Source organism: Lontra canadensis, unplaced genomic scaffold (assembly GCF_010015895.1).
Source record: "Lontra canadensis isolate GAN:19392208 unplaced genomic scaffold, GSC_riverotter_1.0 scaffold14, whole genome shotgun sequence".
In the NCBI taxonomy this organism is placed as follows: domain Eukaryota; kingdom Metazoa; phylum Chordata; class Mammalia; order Carnivora; family Mustelidae; genus Lontra; species Lontra canadensis.
The window spans coordinates 1,500,814-1,525,274 of record NW_022631008.1 but is presented as its reverse complement, the minus strand read 5'-3'; the positions used below and the strand labels follow the sequence as shown (position 1 = coordinate 1,525,274).

The following is a 24,461-nucleotide window of genomic DNA, read 5'->3' as shown; positions in this document are numbered from 1 at the left end:
ATCTGGATTTTCTTTTGGTGTGCTTATTTCTCCTCATAACCAGTCATTTAAAATTACTTTGGCACACTGGGATGGAAAGTAGCTTCTAAATTTGCCTTAGTATAAGTTATTTTGGCAAGAAACTACTTTCAGTTTTTCTTGTTCTTAATGTTCAAAGCTGACAACTTTAAAAATAAGTATATTGTATTTGCTGTAGTAACATGGCTTTCATCTCATTTTGAGTATCTTTTCTTTATAGTTACCCTAAAGAATGCTGCTATGATACTGGAATTTGCAGCAATGTATAATGCTGAACAACTGAAACTGTCTTGTTTACAGTTTATAGGACTGAATATGGCTGCTTTACTTGAAGCAAGGTAGGTTGGGTGCATACATTATATGACTGTTGTAAAAGCAATTATTTATACAGGATAGCAGATATATTAGTAATTTAAAAAGGCATATGATAAATTACATCTTTGTAGAAAATAAAATGTAAGGGATTTCAGTCATTCCATCAATATTTGAGTGCCTAATATATACCAGCCACTGCTAAGATACATCAGTGAGCAAAATAGACAAAATCCTTGTCCTCAATGGAGAGCTTCCATTCTTATTGGAAATTTGTAGGAAAATATTATTACAGGTATATTCTTTATATGTATGCATATCTCTTTGCTTGTCTAGGCTGATTTACAACTATGTAATTGTTACCTAGGCTTTTGGAAACTACATATAATACTAATTAAGACAGCACATAATTATTTCACATGTAAACGTGAAAAATTTGTTACTGGTTGATTTCCTTTTCTTTTTGCATTTTTCTCTTTGGATATTTCTTATATTACATATTGCTTCTTTAGTCAAACTTAGGCTGCAGTAGATGGCCTGAAAAATTTAGTTGGTTTAGTTTGTTGGAAGTTGGTATGAATATTTAAATCTTTATGTTGAAATTAATGAGTAATGAAATGATTCTTTGAGAAATGACACATTTTATATAAAACAATTGGCTGAATATATACACCCTATTTTATAAGCTAGTATTTCATATTACTGATGTTTACTTGGATTGAAAAGATTTGTTAATGCTAATAATTTAGGAGTCATAAGTATTTTAGAATTAGACGGATCTTAGAAACTTCATCCCATTGTTTTTCATTATCTTTAGTGGAGTTGTTTAATGAAATAAATTTACAGATTCCGTTTTTAATATAAGGTCAAATTTTTATTACTATAAAGTCAGTGGTGAGAAAAATGAGTGTTCTGGGGAAGTTTTAGATGAGAGTTCTTCATGCACTTAGCATTTTTCAAGCTCCAGTATCATTTATTTGTGTATTTTATTTTAGCCATAAAATGATAACTAATACTATGTGCCAGGAAGCATCCTAAAAGTGCTGTGCAGATGTCAGTTGATTTTCATGGAAACTGATGAAGTAGATTCTGTTTATATCCTCATATTACAGATGAGAAAACCCAGGAACCCTTTTTTTGCAAGGAATCAAAATCTTGATCTATATAATTTATTATAAATGAAAACAGGTTTTTAAAAAAAGAATTTATTTATTTAACAGAAAGACACAGTGAGAGAGGGAACATAAGCTAGGGGGAGTGGGAGAGGGAGAAGTAGGCTTCCTGCCGAGCAGAGAGCCTGATGCACAGGGAGCCCAGTGTGGGACTGGATTCCAGGACGCTGGGATCATGACCTGAGCCAAAGGCAGACGTTTAATGACTGAGCCACCCAGGTGCCCCTGGAAACAGATTTTTGATATCCCACCTTTCACAGTCAGGATAATCTTAATGAAACTGATTCTAAAATATGATTGAAATAAGAGTGTTCTGATTTTTAGAGGTGAATCACTAATAGGTTCTTAATAATTGCTATATAGGGTTAAATTCAGAGGAAAGTGTTTTGGCAATGTAATGCTTTGTTATTTTGTGAAAATGCTTTTCAAATGTAAATTAATGTTATGGGATGTTAGGCAATAGGATTTTATTTTATTTCAGTTTTTAAAAGATTTTATTTATTAGAGAGTGAGTGAAAGAGCACATACAAGTGCGGGGAGGAGCAGAGGGAGAGGGAGAAGCAGACTACCCGCTGATCAGGGAGCCTAACATGGATCTTGGTAGGAGGACCCTAAGATCCTGACCTGAGCCAGAAGCAGATGCTTAACCAACTGAGCCACCCAGATGCCCCTTCGCAATGTGATTTAAAATGCCTCTGGTGTTTTAGTATCAGAACCTGGCTAGGTTTCAGAATAAATTTCTTTGCTGACATTATATTAATAATTGTAATCAGAGCAGTTTTTTTTTTTTTTTAACTTTGCCTTGCCAAATTAAGCTCATGCAGTTTCAGACAAGAAATCAATCAAAATACAAAACAAGCACCAAATCTATCTAAGATATGATATTGGAAAATGATGTGTCTCAGTACCATTGTTCGGTTGTTATGTTGTGACAAGTGTGTCAGGCGAACCATTAAGAATGGCACTTAGTAGATATCACTTGTATAATTTTACATGAGTAGGTGTGCATAACTTGCCATAAAACAAAGATTTGTACAAATTTAACCATTCCTTATCAAATATGTGTTTCCTAGGGGTGTAAATAAATATTTACAGAGACGTTAAAAAGGAGAACTGCACCAAAACAGGTTAATTATCATCAAAATGTTAAGAACAGTTATGGTACAGATTTGAATAGGCAAGTTGTTTTGCATTTGTAAAGATAGGTTAAAATATATTTTAAAATGTAAGTTTTGATTTAAGTTTTCACTGATGCTTTAGAAGTATCTCTTTGGAACTTGGGAGTTCCTTGAATTTTACTTCAAATACAGCTGATCTAGTCCAAACATTATTTTATGCAGCATGAACATACTAAAGCCTAAACAGATAAATTGAGTTGCTCAAAGTCATGCAGTGATAGTTCTAGATAGAATTAAGGTATCATGTTAGGCCATTGTTCTGTCAGTATAGTGTACCTACTGTAGCCAAAGATTGGAAAGTTGGAGAATGAATACACATGGTCCCTGATTTACCATGGTTTGACTTAGGATTTTTCAGCTTTATGGTGGTGTGGAAGTGAAACATGTTTAGTAGAAGCTGTCCTTCGAATTTTGAATTTTGATCTTTTCCTCATGCTAGTGATAAGTAGTACAATACTCTCTGGTGATCCTGGGCAGTGGCAGTGAGCCACGGTTGCCAGTGACATACAGGAACACAAGGGTGTAAACAACTGACATGCTTGTTTTTTACTTTCAATACAGTAATGAATAAATTCATAGGATATTCAACACTTTATTATAAAAAAGGCTCTGTAGGCTAATGTATGTGTTATGAGCATGTGTAAGGTAGTTTAGGCTAAGCTTTGATGTTCAGTAAGTGGGTATATTAAGTGTATTTTTGACTTAAGAGATTTTTAACTTTTGATGGATTTATTGGGATGTCAAGGAAGAACTGTAGTTGCTATTTTGCTACAATATAAATGATAGAAAAATCTTTTCGAAGAGTTGAGTTTTATTGAAGATGCTTGAAGATTGCTGTTTATTTGAAATGTATAACTATACATACTTCCAAAAAGAATTTATAGCATCTGGCATATTAATGATTTAAAAAATAACTGTTGCTTATTTAGAAATGTAAAATGTCTACATATTTGAAAAATCTTGATAAATATTAGGTTACTTAAGTCTTAAAATAGAATTTTGTATCTTGTTTTTTAGGTCTCTTGATGTTTTAAGTGAAGCTGTTTTAAAGGATCTTTCTGTCTTTTATAGAAAAATGGTAAGGTTTATGTTTTTTTCAATAATATGATCAAACTAAAGTAGTATTATTAGGTCAGACTTCTCAGTGGAGTAATTTCCTAATGAATTCTAACATATTAGGATCTTTTAAAAATGAGGATGTAAATTTTTTTACAGATCCCACAGATTAGTAAGATAATTTTATCCTTAAATACTTTCAATTTTGATTATTTTAATTGCTTTATAAATGAAAGTTCTTGAAAGCTTTTCTTTAGTTATTGATTTACCAAATGTCAGGGCAGTAAAAATACGTGGATTCACACGATTCCTAAGAAATAGATTAATTTGTATTTGATAAAAAGTAGAGCTTTTTTGAAAAGGTGAGTTTTTTAGAGTAAAAATGAATGAACCTAACCAGCTTTTTCTCATTATCGTGAACGTAGGAAGTCATTAAGCATTCTAGACTTTTCCTTGTTAATGTTACCACATTATCAGTATGAACAAGTGGGATATACCTATTTTTTTTAAAGTCTTTATACATTTTGTATTTAACAAGGGACACCTTTTTTTTTTTTTTAATAGATTCCAGCAATGGATAGAAGAGTCATTACACCATATCAAGATGGACCAGATATTAGCTATTTGGAAGTAGAAGATGGAGATATCTTTTTGAAAGAAGAAATAAATTTAGAACAGAATTATTCGTAAGCTCTGTTGCTCTTTTTTTTCTTTTCCTTCTTTTCTTCTCTCCTCCTCCTTTGTCCACCCCCAATCTTTTACACTAGTAACACTTCCATGCTTAAAAAGAAAAATTGGAGAATCCTGACGTAAGTATGTATTTATGTTTATTCTTAGCCTTATTATAAGAGAATAAGTGCATAATTGTTTGCAGATGTAACAGAATTAACTGTAAATATAAAAGGAATACAACCTTCAAGTTAACAATCTGGTTGAATAAGTGCATTTATCTTAGCTACCTTCCCAAATCCTGCTGAAATTATAATAAATAAGAAAGGCATATTGGACTAGAGAGAACAGGAAAGGAGAAAATAGAAGATTTATGGTTTTTGAAGTTGGAAAGGGGTTGCTGAGAGTAATGACTTAGAACAGAAAAAAGACTAAAACAGAATTCCAGAAAGGCTTAAGAATTAGAGGTAGCAGATTTATGAAGATTAGGGTGAGTCGTTAGATTCGGAAAAGAACATTTTTAGAAATTCTTATATAGAGCATTGACCTCTTTCTGAATCCCATTTACCCCAGTGATTGCCTCTCCCATCCATCTTGACAGAAAGATTTGCCCTCTAGAGAGTTTGAATCTAAGAGGAGTGCACTATGGATTTTTTTCTCTGAGAACTTGACTGGTTCAAGAGATAGGGCCTATAGTGACTGACATTTGGGAATTCTCCAACAAAATATCCCAGGTTCTACATTATCTCCCTGTAGTGTGGCCAGCCATTTAACAAGCCCTGTTTAGAATTTCCAATCTTCGTCTTAGACTCAATTATCAACTGGTTACAGAATTACTTTCCTTCTACTTGATAAATGACTTTTTAAAATCTTTGGGCATTCAAGTCATTTACTATATATATACTATGTATACTAACTATGCAGCTTACTGAGAAACTGGTCTTGGGTTCCAGAGGTTTTTTTTTTTTAACCCCTTTAGCATCTGGGTTACTTGCAGTTTCTGATACCTGATTATTTTACTTTTCAAAGTATTTTCCTATATACTATCTTCTTTTTTTTTTTTTGAAGATTTTATTTATTTATTTTGAGAGAGAGCGAGCAAGAGCATAAGCAGGCCGAGAGGCAGGCAGAGGAAGAGGGGGAAGTAGGCTCCCCAGTGAGCAGGCAACCTGGTGTGAGACTTGATCCTAGGACCCTGGGATCATGACTTGAGCCACTCAGGTGCCCTATACCATCTTATTTCTAACTTTCACAGAAATAGTAGAGCCAGAACAAGTAAGATTATCACACTGAATTTCACTAAAACATGTAATTTGCTCTGGGCCACATAGATAAATGCAACTGGAGCATGTATATTTTTTGCGTTCTTTGACTAAAATGCTGTATGTATTCATTTGCTCAAAATACATAGTTCTGTTAATCTGTAACTTAACTTCTAAAAAATGAATTTCATATTTGCTTTTTTCCTAGGGAAAGTTTGTTCAAGAAGGCAAAAACAAAAGCAAAAAAGAAGCCACGTAAGCGTTCAGATAGTTCTGGAGGTTATAACCTTTCAGATGTTATTCAGAGTCCACCATCCACAGGTTAGTGAAAATATCTTAGGATATATTTCCTGATCTAATCTTTCATGTCTGTTCTCTAATTCACTTAACATGTATTAAATACTATTTATGCCACTTGCCAGGGTTAGGGTTAGCCTATTGTAATAGAAAATAGTCTTTGTCTTAGGGAGGCTACAGAAAATGATAGTATATTGTAATAAATATTCTGATTGAAGTTTGCTTTGGGAGCACAAAAGAAGAGCCCATATTAATCTGAAGAAATCGGGGAAGACCTCTTAGAGGAAAATAATACATGAGTTGCATATTCAAGAATGAGGAGTGGGCCAAGAAAAGGAGGCAGGCTAATAGACATACTAAGCAAAGGCGGCAATATGCTCCCAAGACTAGAGGCACTAGAGAGAACTGAACATTTCTTATGCTTGTGGTTCAGCTGAGTCAGCCATGTAGGGTATGTGCATATGGGTGGTAGTTGAAAACTGGTCAGATTTTAGAGGCATTTTATGCTAACCTAAGGAATTCTAATTTTATTCTGAAGGCTGTGGGTAGTTAGTTGATGGAGGTCTATCTATCTATCTATCTATTTATATATATATTTTTGGGGGGTGGGGAGATGGAGAGATGGGGGAGGGGCAGCAGGAGAGGGAAAGAGAGAATACCAGGCAGACTCCATGCCCAGTGAGAACCCCGACACTGTTTGCTGTCACACCCTAACATCATGGCCTGAGCTGAAATCAAGAGTCAGACACTCCACCAGTTGAGCCTCCCAGGTACCCCTAGTTGATGGATTTTTAAGGCATCTGATGTGAATGGATAAAGTTTATGTTTTTAGAAAGACCACTCTGTCTAGTGGCATAGAGGGTTAGAGATATACAAAATATGGCACAGATACTATTATCACATGGATTAATTTCATTTATATCAGTAATGTCATGTGCATTAGGTTATAATCTAGTAATATAACACATTTCATATCTATGCATTATGTGAGCTGTTTGAAAGTAAAGGTTATGTAGTTTTTCTAAAATTTTTGTTTATTTTGGAAATCTTATACTAAAAAGATGAAGAAAAATGGAAATCTGTATACCCTTCATTCAGATGTATCATTAACCTCTTACCACGTTTACTTTTTCTTACAGACTTTCTATTGCTCTTTTCCCTCATCCTCCAAACCTTCTATACATTTTTTATAGATCCACTTGGAAGTTGTAGGCATGATATTTTAATGTGAATTAATATTAATATGACTCTCCTAAGAGTAAGGATATTATTCTACATAACCACAGTATCACTATCACATCTACAATATCATCAACTGGCATTAATTCACTAATATGTAGTATTATAATCTCTGTCCAGATTTCTCTAATTGTTCAAGAATGTTTTTATAGCTTTTTATGTTTTGACCTTAAAAAAGGTCTAGTATTCTATGGAGATAGACATTGTCTTTGCTTATAAATGTCTCTTTAGTCTCTTTTAACTAGAGCCGCAGTTCTTACATCTTTTTGTTTTCAAAAGTTCAGGCCAGTGGTATACTAGATTCATTTGATTAGATCCAGATTAAACTATCTAAATTTTAGTAGTTTCTTTAGATAAAAATATGGAAGTATGACCATAAAATACTGAGACTGCAGTATGGCTTTAAGAAATGATATGTGTGTCTATAGAAGTAAGACATAAACAGGTACAATTTCTATAAGCAGTATTTTCATAGTCAATCAGCCCGATAAGGTAAGTTTGAAAAATTCAAGTGCACAGTTTTTGTCCCTGTTGGGGGAGAGGAGGAGTTGTCATTCAGAGTAAAGAAAGAATGTCTTTTTATGTTTAACATGATGTACAAATGAGGTACTTGATGTTTCGGTAATGCTCAAAGGATAAATCATGTCAAGAATAGTTGTTTTAGATAACACAAAAAGATATACAAAGGATAATATACCTAAATATAAAAAAGATCATATACCTAAATTGACTGATGAAGCACTGAAGATAGGTCTTTCACATTTACTACATCTCCTGATTCCTATTTTAGGACCTTTCAAAATGTAAAATTATGTGATTTTGTGTTCTCTGTGTTACATGAGTTACCTCTAGTCCTTAGAAGGACACATGGGTGGATTGATGGAAAGATGGAATAAATGGAGAGACAGTCATGAAACTAGTGATTTTTCAAGTCACCTAAAAGACTTAGGGAAAAAGCAGATATTTGATTTTATTTATTTATTCATTTATTTGTGAGACCATGAGTGGCGGGTGAGGGGAGGATGGAGCAGAGGGAAAGGGAGAAGAACAAATAGACTCTATGCTGACCATGGAGCCCACTATGGGGTTGGATATCAGAACTCTGAGATCCTGACCTCGCTGAAACCGAGAGTCTTACAGCTTGACTGACTGAGCCACCCAGGCACCCCATTTGGTTTGCTTTAAGTTGTGTTATTATTAGCACATGTGTTAGAATCTTAGCATTTCATAACTGGAAGAGACATTAATAATGACCTAGTTTATGTCCCTTCCTTTAAACCTGAGGAAACAAACTCAGAAAACTTCAGTGATTTGAGGCAGTGACAGGCAGAAATAGAATTTATTTTTTTAATTCCAACTCTGTGTTCTTTGTGCTGTACTATTTTTGTGGCCAAAGCAGATGATGATTTAGAGGTCAAATTTATTTAATTGTTTAAGCTTTTATTTATTTGAGAGAGAGAAAGAGTGAGAGAGAGAGCACATGCCAAGGAGAAAGGCAGAGGGAGAAGCAGGCTCCTCACTGAGCAGGGAGCCCCATGTGGGACTCAATCCCAGAGCCCTGGAATCATGACTTGAGCAGAAGGCAGATACTCAACCGACTGAGCCACCCAGGTGCCCCTTAAAGGTAAAATTTAAACTGAGGACCAAAAAGACTTTTGGAAGTAAATTTATTTTTATTGATCCTTAACATTAGACAAAAGACATTCTGTGAAAATGTTTTATACTAAAATTAGTTGTTGGCCACTTTAAACCTCATCTTTATTCACTAGATTTATTTCTGACTGACCTTTGGGAGCATTCTGGCATTAAATATACTACCTTTAGAGAAAAATTTTCTGCTGGGGTGCCTGGGTGGCAGAGTTGGTTAAACAACTGTTCTTGGTTTCAGCTCTGGTTATTGATCTTGGGGTCATGCGATCTAGCCTTGTGTCCTGCTCCATGCTCAGTGTGGAGTCTGCTTGGGATTCTCCCTCCCTCTACCCTCCCTGCTCATGTTCTTGCTCTCACTGAAATTAAAAATAAGTCTTTAAAAAAAATTTGGTGCTCTTAAAAACATTTAAAAGATTGCGGGGGTGCTGAATGTTGATTCCAAACTATTTTAGCAGTGACAGCAATAAAAGAGGCATTGTCAAAGTGACTTTAAAGAAAACACACTTACTTGAATATGTGAGAGATATATTTTATTTTGAAGTCATTTGTATTTTGAAGTCATTTAGTTACTTGTGGTTATAGCTCATATATGTGTTAATGTTTTTTTGCTACCTCATATAGATTCTACTAAAATTGAAATATGTGAAAAAAACACATGAGCTTAAACAAAAGTTTATTGTTTCCCCTTTTTACATCTGAAATGACTCTGATGTATGAATGAATACGGATACCAGATATGTCAGGGAGACAGGTATTTAGGTTGCTTAGGAGAATTAATGGTATGTACATTTATTTCATAACAACCCTTTTGCTTTAGGTGATAAACTGATTAAAATAGCTTTCAATCCACAGATTTTTTTTTTTTCCCCCAGAAGTAAAAATTCTCCAATAGGCCCCAGTTTGCTTCAGCATAGACTCTGCTACTGGGCTAATCTGTTAACTAGAATAGAAAGGCTACAATGTTCCTCCCACACAGAATGGGGCCAGTACCTCTCTGCTTGGGTACAGAGAACTTGGTACAGAGAGATGAGAAAGGGGAAGGTCTGAAGTTTATTAATTCTTTATTTTTAAGGAGAAGTTCTGAATCGCTTCTTAAAGAAGTGCCTTCCTTCGGTTCATTGCATAATTGCTGTGTAATTGAAATGGCTGAAACTGTTGTTTGAAGTCTTCTCCATTTCAGTTTTTTACTTTAACTGATTTTTTTCATCAGTTAGTTTGAATTGTCAAGATTTGATACAGTGAATATAATATAAATGTTATTAAATCTCTGGATAAATGGAAGTTTTTAGCTCTATTTAGTTCACTGAATGTAATATACATGTTTAATGTATATGTGTTTAAATATTTTTTAAAAATTTTACCTTTCAGGATTATTAAAGTCTGGTAAGACCAATTCTGCAGAATCTCTTCCAGAACTGTTGACATCAGACTCTGAAGGAAGCTATGCTGGAGTGGGTAGTCCTAGAGATTTACAGTCCCCTGATTTCACAGCAGGATTTCAGTCAGAAAAACTCGAGGTTTGCTTTTATTTATTAATGTACTGTTTTCTTCAAATTTTAGATCTACAGATAATTTATCTTTAGTTTTTTATAATTTTTTGCTCTAACTTCAAAATACTCTCCTGGCTGGTTTATAAAAAAAATATATATATAATATGTGTAGTAGTAGTTTTCTCAAATTTGCATTATGTTTCTAGTTTTAAAGATTCTAATGGCAGTTTAAGCCTTTTATGACATATTTCTAATCCTCTTTCTGCAATTAAAGTATAATGTTGATGTAAAATATAGCAACACTGTATAGACCTATGGAAAAATATATTTATAGCTAAATTACTTGTCAAAAAAACTGTCAAGGGGCACCTGGGTGGCTCAGTTGGTTAAGCTGCTGCCTTCGGCTCAGGTCATGATTCCAGAGTCCTGGGATTCGAGTCCCGCATTGGGCTCCTTGCTCGGCAGGGAGCCTGCTTCTCTCTCCGCCTCTGCCTACCATTCTGCCTGCTTGTGTGCTCTCTCTCTCTGACAAATAAATAAATAAAATCTTAAAAAGAAAAAACAAACTGTTAAAACAATTTTGAAAGTAAGCCTAACTTCAAATTCCACATAGTCTCTTTCCTCTATCATGTTGTTAGGAGCAATACAATCTGGAATGGAGTTCTCCTATTCTAGCACAACTGACATTATGCTGCAGAATTTTAGTTTGGTTAAACTCTGGGGAGGCCATTTTTTAGATATATCTTAACCTTTTATTCCATAATCGTTAATCTACAGGAAAGCAAAGTGTCTAACTTACTGGATACAGTCATTTTTTTCTAACCCCTAGATCTCCACAGAACTATTAGGACTTTGAGAAATTTATGAGACAATGGAAAATTTACCCATTCTTCTTGGTATTCTAGGCCTCAAGGATTGATTTTTTTTTTTTTAACGTGGTTTTTTAAAAAATTTTATTTTTTTTTTTTTTGTGTGTGTAGTATAGAAGTTTGGGGGCAATTCATATTAACCTCAAGGTGGTGTAGAAGACAGTTGAGGTTTAAAAGGAAGATTAAAGGCATGCTGTCAGTGTCTGGCAATAATCTTCTATCCTGGCAATGGAAATAGCCATTTTAATAACTTCTTTGACCTACTGTAATGGCAATTCTTTCAGGGTTTCTTTTGAGCTGTCAATATTATTTAACTTTAATTTTAATCAGAGTGAATTATATGACATTAATATGAAACAAAACGAAAGTTTAGCATAAAAGTCATGGACATTAATTTTAAAGTTATTGATTTATAACTTATTTGAACAACTTCATTAACATTTTTCTTTAATACTAATGTTAATAGGGATTTAATGTGCAAACTTACTCCCCAAAGATTATTCCCAAAGCTCATGATAATTGGGTTATAGTCACTGATAAGTTTTGAGAATTGCTTAAGGTACTAAGCTAGAAGAATGCTGGATGACTACTGTTATATTATGCTTTAATATAATTTAACCAATATTTATTAAGTACCAACTATATGTTAGCTACTATACTAGGTGCCTGCTCTTACTCATTTTTTAAATTTTTCATTTTTTTATCTCCAGGGGAAAATTAAACCATATGTTAATGGTATACCTCCTACATATTCTAGAGAAGATTTAAAACCATGGGAAAAATCACCAGTTCTTAATGTATCTGCTCCACAGACCATTCCAAGTAACAGAATTGATACTACAAGCTCTTTAAGTTGGGTTGCTGGGTCTTTCAGGTAGGATTTTCGTTTTGTTGTGTGCCTATTTGAGAAATATTCATTTTAGTCCAGTGGAAATTTTAATGAAGCACATTTTACAAGTATTAATGTAAATTTCTAATACACAGAAAATTACCTATATGCATACAAATTAGTAGCCAGCTAAAATAAGCACTTTTTTCCCCAGAATTTAGTTCCCTTTGTACTGTCATTTGTGGAAACTGGCAAATACTACATGACACAGAGATATCTATATCTAGATGTATTGATTTAATAGCTGTTTTTTTGATAGTCTTCCTGAATGGGAGTTTTAACTAATATATACTATTTTGTCATTTGTAGTCTTACTTTATCTTTTTTTTTTTTTTTAGCACATTAAAGGGTATTTAAGTTCTCACAAAATGTATTATTTTTCAGAGGACATTCATTTAATATTTTTCAGAGGACATTCATTTAATATTACACTGTGCTTTGATTTGCCTCTATTAAATCCATGTTTTTCTTTTGTTTGGAAAAGTCAATTTTTTAAATTGGAGTAGATATAATTAGAATGCAGTATTCTTTTGAAGTGTTTATTGAGTTGTGCTTCATCCTTATATTACCCACTATGGTTTATCATAGGCTAAAACTGTTAATTGACTCACAATTCTAGATTATATAATTATATATATATGACTCACAATTATTTATATTTATGTAATTATTTTGAAATGTACTGTATTTTACAAAGTTGGAAGACCAGAACTAGACTGTTTTATTAAATATGTTTTAAGACTAATTCGCTTGGGGTAATGTCAGCAAAATAGATTGGCTATTTCTAAAGGTTGTAGAATTTTTTTTTCTCATTATAGTATTAACTCCCTCAGCTGGGTTTCTAATATTATTGAGCACTCCCAAGCTTCACTGTTAAATTTTTTGCTGTTAACATTAGACAGTAGTAAGACTTTTGTTAAAAATAGAATATAATTTGCAAAAAAAAAATATAATTTACAAGTTCTGTTCATCTTAAAGGATAAGAATTTATGCATAACTTTGATTATTTCTGTGTGAGTTGGATAAGAATCAATCTATCACTCTATTGCTTGGCTTTTTTTTTTTTTTTTAAGAGTTTCAGTTAGATTTCAGATGCATTTTAGTTGTTTTATGTATACATAAAAGTAGCTTTCATTCAGAGTATCCTTTTTGAATTTGGCCATAGCTGACAAACCTAATCGTCTTATTATCAATCTTATTTATAGTTTACAGTTTCAGTGAAGTTTGGGGGTTGGACTTTATGGATCAAGAACTGTGTTGTAAAGTACTTTTTATATGTATTTTAGTCCTATCAGCCCTCCTGTCATGGATCTCAGAACCATCATGCAGATTGAAGAAAGTAGACAAAAATGTGGAGCTACACCAAAGACAAATTTGGGGTTGGTTAAAAAAAATCATAAAAAAGGAAAGACTGTGTTGTTTCATAGTTCTGTTCTAAAGAATTGGAAAGGCCTACTGGACTTTTTTTGTTTTTCTATATTTGATATTTAACTCACATTATAAGCTCTTTCCTAGGCATTCTTAACATTTCTTAAATATATGCTAAAGATTGAGTTGGATTGATAGTCCAGTTCTTGTGGAATATGGTGTTGATTGTCAAAAATAGGCCTCTAAAATGATCATTGTAGATATTTTTGATGCAAGTGTAATATATTAGTAGGAAGGCTCATTTGTAGCTATTATTTGATTATTGATAGTGTAAATTGTTAATGTCTCTGTTGAATCTTGTGGCCATTTTGATCCAGTAATAGTAAAATCATATCAGATAAACAGAAAGCAATATAATTACCTATAACCTTCATTAAGTAGAAGTTAATGCTAATTCATTTAATTTCTAGCAAAGTGATTTCTCATGGAGTTAAACTTTCTCAGAAGCAACGAAAAATGATTGCAATGACTACCAAAGAAAACAGTTCAGGAATGAATAGCATGGAAACAGCTTCACCTGCTCCTTCAAAAACTCCAAAACCAGCAAATGCATGGTATGCTTTAAATTCTATTAAAATAAACAGAGATCTGTGCATTAGCTTGCAAGGTAGTTCTTGGCTTCTCGGTCTCCCTCCCATCTTTTCAAATATGTCATTCCTTTCTTTGCTTTTAAGTTAAAAATTAGACCTTGTAATTTTTTGTTTTGATATTTACATCATGGTTTCCAAAATTTTTTGTACATAGATACAATTTCTTCTTAGTATTCTTTCTTTATTTTTTGTATTTGAGATAGAGCAAGAGAGAGAGCAGGAGCTAGGGGGAGGAGCACAGGGAGAGGGATAAGCAGGCTCTCCACTGAACAGGGAGCCTGATGTGAGGCTCATTCATACCAGAGCCAAAGGTAGATACTTAACCTACTGAACCACCCAGGCGCCCAACTTCTTAGTATTCTAATTAGTGTGTATAGCTAAAGTAATTTAAGGAAGCAGTCTTATTTTTTTCGTTTAAGAAACAATATATATCATAGAAAAATTAGATAAACACAATTTTTTTTTTACCACCTTAATTTCTTTGTCCTTCTGGATACATCATGAATATCTTTATGTTGTTATAATTACGGCTTTCATCATCACTTTTAAGCAGGGGTATTTACTTGCTCTAAGTTTACTCCATTAGAGTTTACCTGAAATGGCAGGATTAATAGGAATAATCTCCAAAAAGGTCAGCTAGCAATTTGAGGTATATAAAATAGGTTGTACCTCCTGCTTCCCTTCCAGCCTCCCTTTTCTTTGTAGTTTATATCATTAAAAACTAAAAAGGAATTCTAGAGGAAAAGTATATGGATAGTGTGAAGGGCAAGAGATTCATTGAACTCCCATTTCCTCATAAGGACTGAACAGGGTCTTGGAGTCTACCCTTTGTTGGAGGGAATCCTTTCTTTGCTTCTTTTATTTATTATTTATTATTATTACTATTATCTTTTTTTTTTTTTTTTTTTATTGAGAGAGAGAGAAAGTGAATGGGGTGGGGAAGTGGGGAAGGGCAGAAGAAGAAAGAGAATCTTAAGCTACAGGCTCAGTGCAGAGCTGTACACGGGGCTCAGTCTCATGACCCTGAAATCATGACCTAAGCTGAAGTCAAAAGTTGGGTGGGTAACCCACTGAGCCACCCAGGTGCCCCGCCTTCATTGCTTCTAATGCCACATTTTCCTACTTGTAAGATAATAGTTTTCCTAATTAAAATGTAAGTTACTTTGAAAAGCGTGGCAGCTCATTTTGAGTGCTACCAAATGGACTAAATCAATGTCTGTCAGAGCTACTTGTAGATCTAAAGCATGATCACAGAAAAGAAGGTAAAGTAAGAGGTGGGAAAACCCAAGTAAAAAGGAGAAAAATTTGAGAGAATTAGTTTAGTAGAATGTTTTAATTCATCAGTATTTGTTGCATACTTCTATATATGAGACAATATATGGTAGACTGATTTGGTCATTGCCTCTGTAGAGTTTGTGGGAACACTGAATTGTGTTTTCCCTAAAGTATGGAAGAGTCCCCAAAAGTTCTTGGATCAGTTCTCAGGACACTAACTATACTGCAGTCTGAGAGAATGAACTACGCACATGAGGAAGCTTTGGGCTTAGTAATATAGTTTTAACCATGCTATTAATCAGTTTCATTTTTTAAAAACAAAAAGTAGAAGAAGATCCTAGGGAAGATGGTTGATTAGGAGGACTAGAAGAAAAACTAGCTGGTAAGCTCTTGGATATCAGTCTGAGCAATATTTTTTGAAGATTTATTTGAGAAAGAATGTGTGTGCACAAGTCAGGGGAGGTACAAAGGGACAGGGAGAGAATCTTAAGCAGACTCTGCTATGCTGAGCAGAGAGCCTGACATGGGGATCAATCTTATGACCCTGAGATCATGACCTGAGCTGAAACCAAGAGTCAATGCTCAACCAACTGAGCCACCCAGGCACCCCTAAGTAACATATTTTTTTGAATTGTCTCCTCTGACAAGGGCATCAAAAGCAAAACTAAACAAATGAGACTACATTAAACCAATAAGCCTTTGCGGAGTAAAGAAAACAAAACGAAAAGGCAACCTACTAACTGGGAAAAGATATTTGCAAATGACGTGATTGATAAGGATTTAATATCCAAATTATATAAAGAACTCCTATAACTCAATATCAAAACAAAAAAAACCCAACCAAATTTTAAAAAATGGTCTGAGGACCTGAATATACATTTTCCAAAGACGACCTAGAGATAGCCAACAGATACTTGAAGAGATGTTCAACTAGTCATCTAAGAAATGCAAATCAAAACCACAATGAGCTATCACCATACACCTGTCAGAGTAGCTGTTGTCAAAAAGACAATAATAACAAGTGCTGGTGAGGCTATAGAGGAAAAGGAACTTGTTGCTGGAATGAAAATGGTGCAGCCATTATGAAAAACGGTATGGAGGCTTCTCACAAAATTAGAAATAGAGCTACCATATGATCCTGCAATTCCACTTCTGGTATTTATATGAAGAAAATGAAACACTAATTTGAAAAGATAAACATAGAATCCTGTGTTCATTGCAGCGTTATTTATAATAGCCAGGTTATGGATACAACTAAGTACCGTTGATGGATGAAAGGATAAAGATGTGGTATATATACATAAAGTGGAGTAGGAGCCATTAAAAAGAATGAGTTCTTAAAAAAAAAAAAAGTAAAAGAATGAAAATTTGCCGTTTGCGTAAGATTAATGGATCTAGAAGGTATTATGCCAGGTGAAATAAGGAAGAGAAAGACAGATACTATATTATTTCCCTTATATGTAGAATCTAAAAAACAAATGAACAAAACAGAAACAGACTCATACATACAAAGAACAATCTGGTGGTTACCAGCTGGGAGAAGGGGAAGAGGATTAAACAGTCAAAATAACACACTTCTGGTCATAAAATAAGTAAGACACGTAGACACAATGTGTAGCATAGGGAATATAGTTAATAATGCGTAACTACTTTGGTGAGAGATGGTGGATTTATGTTGGGTGATCACAATGTGTATAAATGTTGAAACACTGTGTTGACTACCTGAAACTAGTTAATGTATGTCAGCTATACTTTAATAAAATTAAAAAATATAAACCAATCAATAGCAGCTTTATGGATCTTAGGATACCAAATAAACTTAATTATAATTTTATTCTGAATTATCAAAGTGAGTTATAAAATTAATCATTTATGTCCTTATGACTTCTTAAGACTATTTTTGGTATCTGAAGTATCTTTTAAAGTTCATTTCTGCTAAATTCTTCTGAATATATAAACTTCTTTCATTTGTACTCATTAAACAGTGGGCTGAGGTAACTTGATAAAATATATGTGTGTAAGTTATATGTGCCAGTATGTACATAAAAATAATTATATATGGGTGTCTGGGTGGCTTAGTCAGTTGAGTGTCTGCCCAGGTCATGATCTTGGAGTCCTGAGATCTGAGCCCTGCGTTGGGTTCCCTGCTCAGTGGAGAGCCTGCTTTTCCTTCTGCCTGCTGCTCCCCCAGCTTGTGCTCTCTGTCTCTCATGTTCCATCTCAAATAAATAAAACTTTAAAAAAAAATTGTATATATATAAAATAAGGATATAAAATATATATATATATGTATATATATATTTTGGTTATGGACATTTTATAAGTTAATGGCACAAATCAAGGTATTTTTTCGTAATCTTAAAAATGTTTAAAATGGTTGATGTTTAGAATTCATGAATTTTGATCCATATTTAGTCTGAATGGAAAAAATCATTTGATTATTGAATACTTTTTACACATAGGGCATAAATACATGTAATATATGCTTGAAGAAATTAAAAAATAGAATAGGTTTGCTTTCCTGCAAATATCCCATGTAAATGTTAGTCTAAAGAAAGTTGGTAGAATTTAAACTTTACTATACTGTGAATAAATTATAAAATTAAAATTAGCATTTTAATGTGATTTACAAGTAGTGTATATATAGAGTATATTCAATACTGCAGTGATAAAAGTTTTTAAAGATATTTCTCAAAGGTGCATTTTCATCATTGTGAAGAATCCTCTAACAAAATTTTATTTTTGTAGAACATGTTTTTATGCTGTATTTATCTTAATATTAAGGTTAAGATACAGTTCATTAGCAAATCACAAATTAGTCCTGTAAATCTGCTTCTGATTGTGGGAGGGATTTTCACTAGTTTGTTCACAGATTCACTCACCTAGTTTATATGTCTCATAATATATAGTTGTACTCCTGCTGTCTACAGTTAGGTGTGGTAATATGTATTAAAGATAACTGGTTCTTGCACTAGAATGAAGTTCTGATCAGCTGAACTTAAATCTAAGGTGAAAACACCAAGTTTATATATAAGAGTTGGCCACTTTTCTTTATCACCTGTTTTACTTAGAGAAATAATACATTTCTTGCCAGTTATCCTGAGTGAACAAATGCATAATCTTTGTGGCCTGGCTTGATGTATGAATATAAATTCTTCCAAATTCCATGTAGAGGTAACCCATAAATTATAAACTAATTCAATTATTTAACTTTTAGAGCTAAAAATTTTATTTATTAAAGCTAAAATTTCAGGGCTGCTTTAGCTGAGAAATAAAATCTCAATTTTTTATGTGGTTACAAATGTCTACAAATGCTTCTTCATAAAGCTACTGTGGTTGCTAAGATGAAAAATAGCCAGAGCCTGAGTTAAGAAAACAAAATCTTGGGAAATCAGACACTATTTCAAATTATGGCATGATCAGTAAAAAGAATAATAGAACTCATTTCTAGAAATCTGATAAGTCATTCTATAGATAATGATTGCATGATTAATGAACATTTGAGTTTAAGGTATTTTATAAGGACTGTTACTTACATGTATTCCTGAGGAGATACTACCAGTAGCTTTTTAAAAAAAGTTTTGAAAGTTTTTTTAAAAAGTATGTATCATTTACCACGTATAGGAGTCTCTAAATTACCCCTAGGATGAATCTGACAACTTGTGCTTTATAGATCATTGTGAAATTTCTGTATTTAGAAACATGAATACTTAGAGACATTGAATGGATTCTCAGTCAAGAACATTGGCCAGCAGTGTTCCCAAATTGCTAATGTTATACTGTACACCATAGTTACCTTGTTTGCTAATAGAAACCTTTAGGTATGTGTGCTTTGGGAGGAAGAAGCAGTTGTTAAGGAAATGGGGAATGATTCTTTTGTATATGTGTTCAACTTTTTATGTTTTATCTATGTATGTGTTTATGGAAAAATTTCATGGTCAAGTCAGGTAAGTTCCTTTTGAAGAAATATTTTTAGCATGAATACCTAGGTAGGTCATGTTTCTCTGATGTGATTTAAGGTTTTACTTAGAGCAAATGACTTTTATATGTGGACACAGTATATACTGTGATTAACCAAGGGTTCTGGAGCGAGCCTTGTTTGAGTTTAAATATGGATCTGTTATTTGGTAGCAAAATAAACTTAGATCAGTTACTTAATCTTTCTTTGTCTTACTTACCTTATACTTAAATAGAGCTAAAAACAGTACTGATTTCACAGGGGTATTAAGAAGCTGAAACTGAGTTAAAGCAGGAAACATTTAGCATAGCACCTTCAACATTGTCTAATCAAATATATAAATGTTAGCCATTTATACTTTAATAAATTGTAACTTGATTTGTCATGTGGCCACACGATTAACTGATTTCCTTAACATGTATTAAGTTTTTGGCGATCTTTTCTTTTTTCTTAGAAAAATCTTACGTGAGATGTTTTGTAATGATCTAATCTTTACTGAGCAATTTGGTAAAAGTTTACTGAGAAATTTGGTAAAAAGTTACTGTTTTGGGGGCACCTAGGTGGCTCAGTGGGTTAAAGCCTCTGTTTTCAGCTCAGGTTATGGTCCCAGGGTCTTGGGATCAAGCCCCACATCAGGCTCTCTGCTTAGAAGGGAGCCTGCTTCCCTCTCTCTATGCCTGCCTCTCTGCCTGCTTGTGATCTCTGTCAAATAAATAAAATTTAAAAGAAAAAAAAAGGTTACTGTTTTGTTACACAGGATGCTTAGCTCATACGATAACAAAACAAAGTGTGAATCATCAGTATCTTCTTACTATTTGTGTTATCTTTGGTACTTCATAAGAAGTGTTGCCTTGATTTATTACTGAAGGCAGTGGTAGACTAGATAAAGGAGGAGTTCTCTGATCATTAAGAACTGGATTTGGATCCCAATTCTGCCTTCTCTCTGGTGATCCCTGAACTTTAGTTTCACTCCTCTTTGAAATATAGGATATGATAAAAATACTTGTCTTTTAGTATTGTTACTGGAAGAATTAAATGACATGATGCATGTTAAAAGTGTTCTGCCAATATGGTTTGGTAATTAGATCCGAGTTAGGTACAAATGAGCTATTCAGATAAAATACAGGACTTTAGAAGGCCTTGGTCTTTTATGGGCTATCTCAAATAGTTTATGAACTTAATCTAGGTATGGGACTTTATAATTTCTTGCCAGTATGAATTTAACTTTTTTGGGAATTAATCCAGTGATCATTTGTGTCCACTTAGTAACATGACCACTTTGTTCTCTGAGTAAAGAAAATAGAAAAAAAAATTTAAAGTTAGGCATGGAAATTATTTACGTTATTATTGCTTATAATTTTGACTCTAATGTTAAGGATTCTGAAAATGATGCTAAGGATATGATGTAGTTCTAGTGTATTAAATAGTAGCTAAGGGTTATCTTTTAAAAGTTATTTTTCTGAGACTTTAGAAGGAAAGAGATACTAAGCCTGTTATAACTGATTATATGTCTTCATGTCAGAACTTCTTTGTTCTTATTGTCTCCTTTTTTTTTTAGATCACAGTTTTGTTAAATGCTCTGAAAATCATTGATAGTAAGACTTAACATTGCATTTCTTTGTATCAGCTACTGATTTAAGTATTTTTTATAAATTAACAATTTGATCCTCATAACAGCCATTATGATGATGGAGATGGTATTAGTAACCTCATGTTATTGATGAGGAAACACAAAAGTTAACTTCCCAAGGTCAGAGCTAAAATTTGAACCCAGTCAGCCTAGCAACAGAGCTTATATGCCTAACTCTATTATCCTGCAAATTGTTTTTGCATTGATTGTAAAATACAACACTGATTGTTGAATTAAGAGATTGATATTATAAAAATCTGAGTAGCAAATCTTTGAAAGCTGAATTAGTCTGTATAGATTTTTAAATTTTTGCCTGTTTTTTGGTATTATTCTAAAATATATTTCACTTTCAACTAATTATCAAAGTATTACATCTGTGTGGGTGTGATTCATTTTGTGTATTTAGATCAACCTAATTTTTATATCCTCTATTTTTTCAATGTAAAATTAGGTTTGCATTTTTTTTTAAAGATTTTATTTATTTATTTGACAGAGATCACAAGTAGGCAGAGAGGCAGGCAGAGAAAGAGGGGGGGAAGCAGGCTCTCTGCTGAGCAGAGAGCCCGACACAGGGTAGATCCCAGGACCCTGAGATCATGACCCAAGCCGAGGCCAGAGACTTAACCCACTGAGCCATCCAGGTGCCCCTAGGTTTGCATTTTAAGTAACTTTTTATTAAAACAATATATCCTTAGAAGTACAGTTATAATAAGTGTATAGGTTGAATTTTCACAAACTGAACACATCCTGTGCAACCAGCACTCAAACCAAGAAGTAACATTACCAGCATCTTCTGAGTCCCCTCCTGCCACCTTTCTATGTCTCCTCCCCCTGCACCAATCTACTATCTTTTTTATCATCCACTATCCTGACTTCTCTTTCCATAGATTTTTCTTTTAATGCATACCAATAGAATTATGTCTGGCTTCCTTTTGTTCAGCATATTTATGAAACTCATTCATATTTTGATGAGTACTAATTTCTACTGTGTAAATATACTGCAACTTACTCATTCAGCTTTTGTTTGCATTTGAATATCTTTGTTATTTTACTATTAGATTAGTGTTGCTATAGATGTTCTAGTTCATGTCTTTGTTGAAGTACTTTTGTATTTCTGTTGGGTATATAACTAGGAATAACTGGATCATAAGATATGCATATATTCATTTTTAGTGGCTGTCACAGAACAGTCTCATCAATGGTATATGAGCTGTGCTTTCTCCACCTCTTTACCAAAACTTGGCATTTTTTAGCTTTATTTTAGTCATTTGGGAAGGAGTTCAGAATTATTTTTCTATTCATTTTTTTTTAAAGTAACTTTATCAAGGAATAATTTATGTATGGTAAATGCATTAATTTTGTGTATAGGAGTTTTGACAAATGTATGATCTTTGTATTTACCACCCCAATGAAAATAAAAAGAAATATTTCCATCATTCTAGTACCTTTTCTCAGTCTCCACCTATGCCATCATTGATGAAATTTGTCACTATAACTTAGCTTTTGCCTGCTCTCAAACTTTACATAAATGGCATATAAGTACAGTTATGTTCTGTATTATGTCTGGCTTTCTGTCATTCAGTTTAAAGTTTTGGAGCTTCATCCATATTGTTGCATTTATCTGTAATTTCTTCCTCTTTTGTTGAGAAATACTGGGTTTCCAGTATATTTTTATGAAAAAAAGTTATTATTTATGTATAACTCATAATAGACACTCTTGGGTAAATACTTAGGAGTGGAATTGCTGGATCGTATGTTAAGTGAATGTTAGACTTTATAAGAAAAGCACTAAACAGTGTTCCCAAATGGTCATGTTTTATATTTCTGCCAGCAGTGAGTGATAATTCTTGTTGTTACATATCCTTTCCAATACTTGGTACCCTTAATCTTTTTCATTTTAGCTACTAATAAGTGTGGTTTATTTCACATTTCTCGAGGGCTTATTGGCTGTTTTCATATCTTTGGGATACATATTCAGATCTTTGCCTTTTGTTGGTCATATTTTGGATCATAGGCCTTTTCTATAAGATTTTTCTACTTTTTGCTGTTAATGTATGTTTTATATTGATTTTTTTTTAACTGTTACACCTACCTTGCATTCCTTGAAAAAAACCTCACTTAGTCATTTTTTATTATCTTTTTGATAAATTGCTGAGCATTACCCTTATCCCAGGATGTTTTCTTCAGAAAGTTCTCTTTTATCCTGGCTGCCTCCTCCATTCCAGTGTCAACCACTCTCGTGATTTTTCTTCTTTGACCACAGATTAGTTTCAAATCTTATAGAACTTTATATAATGAGAGTGAAACATAATGTAATTTTTTCTGTCTGGCTTCTTTGATTCAGCATGTTTTTCAGTTTCATCTGGCTTGTGTATACCAAAGATTTATTCCTTTTTATTATTCAGTATCTTCCAAGGTATGAGTATACAATTTGTGTTTATTCCTGTTGAATAGTTTTTAGCAGTTATGAATAAAGCTGCTGTTAACATTCTTCTTTGGGCCTTTTTACAGGCATATATTTTAATTTCTCTGGCTGAATAGTAGAGACAATTGTTGGATTATACAGAAGATGTATGTTTACTTATTAAGAAACTGCCAGACCTTTTCCCATAGGATTAGTACCATTTTATCTTCCCACCAGCAAGAGCATTGGTTATTTTATATTCTTACCAACATGTGGTATTGTCAGTTAATTTTACCCATTCTGGTGGGTGTGCAGCAGGCTCTCATTGTGGTTTTGTGTTTCCCTGATGAATAATGAGGACTGTTTGATGTGCTTATTGGTCATTAGCATATCCTTATTTGTGAAGTGCCTAGTCGAATTGTTTTTGCTTGCTTTTTGAAATTGCCTTGTCTTTTACTACTTGTTTTTTAGTTTTGAGTTCTAGGAGTACTTAAAAAAGATTTATGTATTTGAGAGAGAGAGAGAGAGAATAAGCAGTGCGGAGAGGGATAAGCAGGCTCCCCACTGAGCGGGGAGTCCCATGCAAGGCTCAATCCCAGGACCCTGGGACCATGACCTGACCCAAAGACAGATGCTTAACTGACTGAGCCACCCAGGCACCCCTCTAGGAGTTCTTTCTTTTTACAGTATGGATACAAGCCATTTGTCAACTATGTGTTTTGCAGATTTTTTTTTCTTTTTTCTTTCCCTTTTAAAAAAAAATATTTTATTTTCTATTTTCTTAATGTCTTGTCATCAGAAATTTTAATTTTGGTTAAGTCTGATTCACCATTTCTTTATTTGGTGTTTATTCCTGTATAAGTCCTAGAAACCTTTGCTTACCACCAAGTTATGAAGATAGTGTTTTGTTTTCTTCTAGGATATTTAGTTTTTACATTAGGTCTGTGATCCACCTTGAATTAATTTTGGGATATGGTGTGAGATAAAAGTAAAGGTTTTTTTCTTCTATCAATAATTTATTATAGATAAAACACTTTTACCACTGAATTGTTTTGGGAATCTAATTAAGAAATTG

At 33.3% G+C, this 24,461-nt stretch overlaps 1 protein-coding gene across 3 annotated transcripts in view; it reads left to right on the top strand.

Moving 5' to 3' along the window:
• The window catches only part of IBTK (inhibitor of Bruton tyrosine kinase), a 94,265-nt gene that overhangs the window by 54,161 nt on the left and 15,643 nt on the right, over positions 1-24,461 (top strand). For all 3 annotated transcript variants that reach the window (XM_032857997.1, XM_032857996.1, XM_032857998.1), the window contains exons 18-25: positions 239-356; positions 3,698-3,758; positions 4,301-4,422; positions 5,876-5,988; positions 10,222-10,370; positions 11,923-12,086; positions 13,388-13,480; positions 13,940-14,083. In XM_032857997.1, coding sequence (XP_032713888.1) covers positions 239-356; positions 3,698-3,758; positions 4,301-4,422; positions 5,876-5,988; positions 10,222-10,370; positions 11,923-12,086; positions 13,388-13,480; positions 13,940-14,083 — 964 coding nt within the window. The remainder of the gene's footprint in view (positions 1-238; positions 357-3,697; positions 3,759-4,300; positions 4,423-5,875; positions 5,989-10,221; positions 10,371-11,922; positions 12,087-13,387; positions 13,481-13,939; positions 14,084-24,461) is intronic.